General features: G+C 45.4%; 1 protein-coding gene across 2 annotated transcripts in view; it reads right to left on the minus strand.

Annotated features, from left to right (window-relative positions):
• The window catches only part of CERCAM (cerebral endothelial cell adhesion molecule), a 48,878-nt gene extending 46,949 nt beyond the window's left edge, over positions 1–1,929 (minus strand). Inside the window, exons 1-2 of one of the 2 annotated variants that reach the window (XR_003858281.1) lie at positions 1,507–1,929; positions 607–717 (exon numbers count right to left, since the gene is read on the minus strand). Coding sequence is in view for 1 of the 2 variants with exons in the window: in XM_029613238.1 (XP_029469098.1) it covers positions 607–717; positions 1,507–1,706 (311 nt within the window). In the remaining variant the exon portion in view is untranslated. The remainder of the gene's footprint in view (positions 1–606; positions 718–1,506) is intronic. The other variant, XM_029613238.1, reaches the window with a different exon arrangement.
• Between the last annotated feature and the right edge of the window lie 5,948 nt (positions 1,930–7,877).

Genomic DNA, 7,877 nt, shown 5'->3' on the forward strand with positions numbered 1-7,877 from the left:
CGTTCCGTCCCCCCCACACACACATTTTCCCTTTAGTTACACCCCATGTATTTCCCCAAATAGCCATATCCCACAGCCCCCAAACACATACACCGTTCTGCATGGCTTCCATACTATCCCACACACCCTTGCAACAAACCTGCATGACTCCCTCCACATGCACCATCACACACACATATATTAGTCAGAACCCATGTCCCCAAAACCCTGCACAACCACATGCCAACCTAATGCTCCCTTATATTCCTTGTACAGACCTCCACAGCTGCACCCTAAACATCCACTACACCTTGGACAGTTCCCCACAGCTACACCCCACATCCCTTAAACACTTTATACAGTCCCCCACTGCTACACTCTACACATGCTCTACATACCCTCTGCAACTACACTGCAAGGCCTCTCCCTTGGTGCCTGCACTGTAATACTCCACACAGTCGTACTCTAGTCCCCACATCTAGCACACTTTCCCACACACCTCATATGTACCCCTGTAAAACTCCCACAATAACCACTACACACATCAAAAGCCCACCATGGACAACATACAACCACTCCTTCTAGCTCCTCCTACCACCGCCCTCCTCCTCCAATGAAGCGCCTTACAGAGGCTCATCCTGTGGCCTCCACTCAATGGAATGATAGTGTCGGTGCAAAGCCAGAAGCCACTGCTGCAGAACCATGGTTGTGTTATCTGCATTGTGATCGGTTGCACACCTAGAAATAAACACAGCATCAGCACCCTTCCACTTCATAAACGTTGCCTCAGTACTCTCCCTCTGCAAGATTACCCCCCACCCAGTTCTGTTTGATCTATGAACATTACTTACAAGCCACTTAGACAATGTGACAGAAATTTAATAACCCCTTCCATAATGGCAGCCTCATCACTCCCACTCCCCATACTGTAAGAGCCTTCATAATAGCCTCAGTTCCAGGCCCCCCATAGACACTACCAGAACCCCATCCTCCCCCAAACCACTGTTAGATTTCCCCATCCTAAAGAAGTGCATTAGGGCTGAGTAAGGTAGGAAAGACTTCAGAGCAGGAGGGAGCTGAGGAAAAATGGGGCGAACTGGTTGGTAATCGAAGGCTGGGGGGGGGGGTTGCTTAGGGGGATTTAAAGATAAGGGAACTACGAGGTGGAATGGAGGACAGATTTGGGGAAAGCGATGGGATGCTGGAGGCAGAGTTCGTTGGGGTAGAGAGGTATTGTTGGAGGGAATTAAGGGAAGGAAGGTGCAGGAGGATGAGTGTGTTGATGGCAAAGCTGCTCGGGGTCTCTGGGAATGGAAGCGCGTAGGATGAAGGGAGTTAGCGACAGGAGATACAGGGGGAGTTGGGTGGGAAGAGTTAGGACGAGGGTGGGCGGGACTATGAAGTATTGGGATAGCTGGGGTGGAGCTGGTTTGGGAAAGTTAGGAGGAGGTGGATACAGGGGATGAATACCTGCATGGAGGTACAGTAAGTGGGAGCGGACTGTGGGGGAGTTTAGGAAGCGCTCACCAGATGGAGATCAGATGCTTGGGGTAGTCCAGCCTTTCTAGGGCCCCTAGAAAGTACGGCAACGAGTGTACGGCGTTGCGAGCCGCGATAGCGATCACCACGGTGGGGAGCTGTTGCACAGCCTCTGGGTCTTCACTCTCTGCAGGTCGCCCCCAAGCCAACAGAAAACCGTACAAAAGCAGCAGGGCAGCGTGAAGCATGGCAGCTGCGAGCCGGGACCGGACGCGTCAGCATCGGGGAGGAGCCTCTGGAGGAGGGGCGTAACGGGGAGGGGGAAGATTCAGGGCGGAATTGCGCCAGTACGGGAGAGGAACCAGGCGAGAAGGTGGGAAAGTTGAGGTCATCTTTAGTTGCTCCTGAGCTGCAGTAAAACTTACAGCAGCAACGCCGTAGGCCTAGGGCATGGAGTGTCATACCAATGTGGAAGGCCCTCCCCCACCGCCACTGGTCAAGACTGAGAGAACCCCTCACCGCACTACCATTGGTTCAAACTGAGGGAACTCCTCCCCCTACTATCACTGTTCAAGACTGAGGGAGCCCCTCCCCTATTACACTGGTACTGACATGAGGGAGTCCCTTCCCCCTGCGTGACACTAGCAAAGGCTTGGGAGGGGCCTTCTCCCCCTATAGGGTTGCCAACTATCATGGTTTTTTTCTAGACTGTACAGATTTTTAAGGTACTGTACAGGGGAAGGCTAAATGTTGGGAAATGCCCTGATTTTAGTCCTCTCGCTGCCGCTTTTAGCATCCTTTCCTTCCCTGTGAGTAGCTGCTCTATATTCAATATGTGAGAGATACTTTTAATTTGGGCCACTCCCATAGACTTTAACCCATGATTTAATCAGAAGCCTAAAACATTTTTATAGAGCAATAGTTTGGCCCCTTGGCTTTAAGAGAAAACCTTTTTTTGGAGTAAAGTTTGAGAGCTAGTGGTCATGATATGAGACTTCAAAGGGGCAGACTCAGGAATAGCATCAGAAAATAATTCTTCATAGAAAAGGTGGTGGATGCTTGGAACATCCTTGCAGTGGAGGTGATAGAGGCAAAAACAATAACAGATCAAGAAAGCCTGGGACAAGTATAGAGGATGATTAATTGTAAAGAAGTGAGGGGGAAGTCAGAGATTAACTGGGGCCTACGGCACTAGCAGGAAATAAACTGGATAGACTAGAGAGCCCCGATGTGTGCCCAGGCCACTCTCCTGGGTACGCGATTCACTAAGCCAAGGCATGCAAATTAGGGACCACAGTAAAAAGGAGGCGCTAGGGACACTAGCACATCCCTAGCGCCTCCTTATTGACAGAAGCAGCGGCTGTCAGCGGGTTTAACAGCCATGGGTTCGGAAAACGGACGCCAGCAAAATTGAGCATCCATCTTCCGAGCAGCGGGCAGATTTTTTTTTTTTCTTTGGGGTCTCTGACTTAATATCATGGCTTGGCTGCACATTTTACTTTCTGCATTTGCATGTTGCAGGCGCTATTAGTTTCGGGGAGTTGGCCGCGCATTTTCCATGCGCTATTACCCCTTACTGTATAAGGGGTAAAAATAGCGCGTTGAAAACACGCGGCCAAACGGGGGCTACCATTGCGCTCAGCCTGAGCGCACTTTACTGTATCGGCCCGAAACTGAGAGAGCATTCTTACTGCCTGACTCTAGTACCGAATGAGGAAGCCCCCCTCACTGGCTGTCACTAATACAGACTAAAGGAGCCCCTCTCACTGCCTGACACTAATTACAGAATGAGGGAGCCTCTGTCACAGACTGTCACTAGCCAGACTGAGGGAACCCTTCTCCCCTTCTGTGACACTAGCACAGATTGAAAGAGCCCTCTCAATGCCTGACACTAACTAGTACATAATTATTTATTTATTTATTTTATTTAAAATTCTTATAGACCATTTTTAGGACAAATGAGCTACCAATACATAAAATCCATAAGGGAGTCCCTCTCACTGGCTATCACTGGCACTAACTGAGGGAGCCCCTCTCGGATTCAGATAACTATCGGCATGACAGTTTTTAAATGCCAATGATACTTCTTGTCACTAGCAGATACTGAAGAAGGCCCTCTTCTCTGCTGACACAAGCACATACAGCGATGCCCTCTGCCTGCCTGATTCTAGCACAGAGAAAAGTTCCTGGAAGTTTTATTAACAAAATAACATATATTTTGGTACAAATAGGTTCATAAATTCTTCCTTGGAAGTCAGAGATACTCAGCTCCAGTTGAGGCCTGCAGATGGTGCAAGTGTTCCAAGTTTGGTATTGTAATCCCACCACAAGCAGGTCCTAATGAGAATAGTCAGAGTGAAAGGAAAAAGGAATGAGTTGTCCAGCAATTAGCAGCATACCCAAGTCAAGCAATCCTGGGGAACCCACAAATGTTACTACCATGGGGATGACCTCAGTTGGGCTGAGCAGCAGCCATGGGCCTAAAACTGACATAAGCCTTTCATTGACGCAAATCAGGAAGTGCTGCAGGATGGACTCAGCTTTGTATTGCATCCCAGCCATGGACCTCAAGGGTACACAACTCCTCCCTGAATGGATCATTGTCGACCATTTGGGGTGGCCCAGTGTGGCTGAGAGCCATGAAGGCAGGCTAGTAGCCCCGAGGTAGATATTCAGCACCATTTAACCAGATAAGTTCAGACTTTTCCAGCTAAATGGTGCCCTTTCAATATTTGTCCATGTTTAGCGGCCTTCACTTAGCCAAATAACTATTTATATGGCTAAATAGTTAGTTGGCTATGTGGGAATGTGGGAGGGGACATTCCAGATTTAAGGTTAGCCTGATAAACTTACCAGGCTAATTATTAGATAGTTGGGCGTATTCAGTCTTGCGGCCATGCTGCTGAATATCTAACAAAGTTATCTGGCTAACTTGCTCAGCTGGATAGCGGTTGAATATGGACCTTGGGGAAGATAACATTGAAAAAGACTATGGCTAGTAGCCAATTAAGAAGTGCCAGCTGGGATGAACTTGGGCTTTCAAGAAGGTACTTTTGACTTGAATTGGCCACTGATGGAAACAGGATACTGGACTTGATGGACCCTTGATCTGACCCAGTATGGTATATCTTATGTTCTTATGTTAAGGCTGAGGTGACTTGCATGGGGAGCTATGGTTTAAACACAAACTTCAATGAGAATATGGAAGCCGGTTCTTTCTCGTTTCTATCCACAAAATTACTAACCTTGGTAGCTGTGGAATTTATTACCAAACTTTGCCCTTTAAGTGATTCCTTGATAGGGAGGAAAAAGAAGTGTAAATGGGACATCATGGCTTTCCAGAGGGGGGGGAGAGAGAGAGAGAGACTAGCCATAATGCCCTCATATTAGGTAGGTATTTATATCTCTATAGGAGGCCCACCTAGTAGCTCAAGGTGAGGTTTAGGTATTAGTGTAGGGTTTAGGGGCCACTTTGACATTCAAAGTGAGACGTACGAACAGAACAGTGCTCTCTTGTGAAGATTTGATGACCTTCGGAGTGAGGAAACTCACACAAAAAAAAAAATCTACTTGTAATCTGGATTGGCCACTGTTGGAAACAGGATGCTGTGCTTGATGGACCCTTGGTCTGACCCAGTATGGCATGTTCTTATATTAATCTGCCAGTTGCTAGTTTCATGGAGTGTCGCCTAGTCCTAGCGTTATATGAGAGGTAAATAACCTTTTCTTATTTTCCCATTCCACCCCACTCATGATTTTATAAATCATATCTCCTCTCAGTCAACTCTTCTCCAAGAGCAATAATCTGTTTAGCCTTTCTCCATAAAAGAGCTTTTCCATTCCCCTTTGTCATTTTTGTCATCCTTCTCTGTACCTTTTCCTTGTCTGCTATGTCTTTATTGAAATGGGGTGACCAGAACTGCACACAATAGGGTCTTTCCATATCAAGTGGACCAGGGGTCCACGCTCAACCTCCAAATCGAACAAAATTTTGCACGGATGTTCTCTAGGGTCTCAAATAAAACCATACTACATTTTTCACCTGGATCTCCATTGATTGGAAAGCTAGAGGCAATTGAATGGAGGTCACCTCTGAGTGCCATGCTCCGTGCAACCTAAAATGGCCATTTTGTCTATGTATTGCACCCTGACAATACGTCTCAGGGGCCTGAAATTTGTGGATTAATACAACCCCTGGTGGTAAGTTCCAGTGCAAAGTTTGGAACATAACGAGAGCTTGCCTCTCTTATTATGAGCCAGCGAAGCTTGTGCTTACCATGCTTGTAGCTTATGACACATCTTGCTTCGACATTCTTTTATGAATTACCCCTCAAAATGGACATTTTCTTGTGCTGTGTTATTTACTGCATGCAAGCCTGAACATGCAAAAGTATCACCTTCACAAGGTCATGTTAGCAATGTGTTGTGGCAGAGATTTGGAGTACATGCCCTGTCCTGTGACATCATTGTGCTCTTTGTGGTATCAAGATTTTCTTTGTCCCAAAGGAGGATATTGAAGCAATCAGACCTGTTCAGAATGAGAGGTTTAGTAAAGGTCATACAGTCACTAGCACAAGGGAAAATCATCAATTCAAGCCCATTGATGCAACTAAAATTTGCGTTAGCAAAATTTCAAATGATGTCACCTCATTCATTGCAAGTGTTCTAGAACATGAACGTGAATATTTTCCTGCCCTTCAAGTATCCAGCTTCCAACATGGTCAGAATTTAGCTTGCATCTATGATAAATCCTGGGGGATTGGCTATATATGTGAAGTCTCGACTGAGGAATGTAATGTCTTGGTCAATTTCTTGCACCCCCAAGGTCCTGCCAGGTCATTTTACTGGCTGCCTCCTAAAGACACCTGTTGGGTTACAGAAGAGCACATTATTTCTGCCCTTGATAACTTCATCAGGCAGGCAGTACATTTATTCACAAGCCACTTTGTCACGCATTGATGGGACATTTAAAAGCATGTGCAAGGCAGGAAAAAGGACTTAAGTGGATTTTAATGAAATCTGCAGTTTAAGCAACTCTCATATGTAGTGTCTTGCCTTTTCTTGTTTTGTGCTTAAATAAAAGCTTGGAAACCTGTGGCTAGTACCTTGGTCTGGTTGTCTAGGTGATGGGATTGTCAATTTTGCTGAATTGGCAGTGGCTCAGCCACCACTGACCAATGCAAGGTAACTAATCAGCATACAAAGGTTTGCACTGACTTTGATGCCTAATTTATGAAAATATGTCTAAACAAATGTGTCAAAAGTGTGGTAAGCACAGTAAACTGAGCTCAATTGTAAAATTTCACATCTCTAGTTCATCTGCATGTTTCATAGTTGGGTGCCATATATGGCTCTTTTTAACATAGTACATTCACGCATGCAAATGATGCTTGTCTTTGTGACTGTAATTCTGAGCAAAGTAAGGCTGGGTCCAAGACAAAACAGGGTAACCTTGTAGCAAAAAAGGTGCTCTTTCAAATTACATTAAAAAGAAAAACATTAAAAACTACTCAGTACAGATATTTGCACCTAAAAAATGGCAAACATTTGCATAAAAAGGTGATATCATGTCTTTATGTAACTATATCTTTGTTTCCAGTTGGCTGCAAAGCCTCCTAGTGAAAATCCTAGATGTACATCATGAGCCATGACTACTGATCCAGTTATGGCCTGAGGAGCAATGAGGAGTCAAAGAAGGCCTTAAATTTCTTTTGTAAAATTGTATTAGGTTCCAAATTTTGCATAGGAAATTAGCACCAGGGGTTGTAATAATCCACGAAATTTCAGGAACCTAACAAGGGTTGTTTAGCTGCAGTGCCCGGACAAAGTGTCCGTTTTGTGTTGCGCGGAGCACAATACTCTAAGAGTGACTTTCATTCAGCTGCCTCTAGCTCTTGAACCAATAGAGATCCAGCCGAAAAATTTTGCATAGTTTTGTTTGAGGCCCTAGCAAACATCCACACTAAATTTTATTCAATTTGAAGGAGGTCGAGTGTGGATGATTTTCTAAATTAGTCCCCTTGACATGGAATGTCCCAATACTCAAGCAGTCACACCATGGATCTATACAGAGGCATTATGATATTCTCAGTTTTATTCTCTGTTCCTTTCCAAATAATTTCTATTTGCCTTTTTGACTGCTGCTGCACACTGAGCATTGCCTACGGGGACTCCAAGTTCCTTTTCCCGAATGGTGACTCCTAACCTGGAACCCAGCATTGTGTACCCGTAGTTGGGATTTTTCCCTGCCTGCATTACTTTGCACTAGTCCACATTAAATTGCACCTGCCATTTAGATGCCCAGTGTCCCAGACTCACAAAGTCTTCCCCCAGTTTCTCATAATCTGCTTCTGTTTTAATAACTCAAAACAATTTTGTGTCAGCTGCAAATTTGATCACCTCACTCATTGTTCTTTTCT

Source organism: Rhinatrema bivittatum, chromosome 8, assembly GCF_901001135.1.
Source record: "Rhinatrema bivittatum chromosome 8, aRhiBiv1.1, whole genome shotgun sequence".
In the NCBI taxonomy this organism is placed as follows: Eukaryota; Metazoa; Chordata; class Amphibia; order Gymnophiona; family Rhinatrematidae; genus Rhinatrema; species Rhinatrema bivittatum.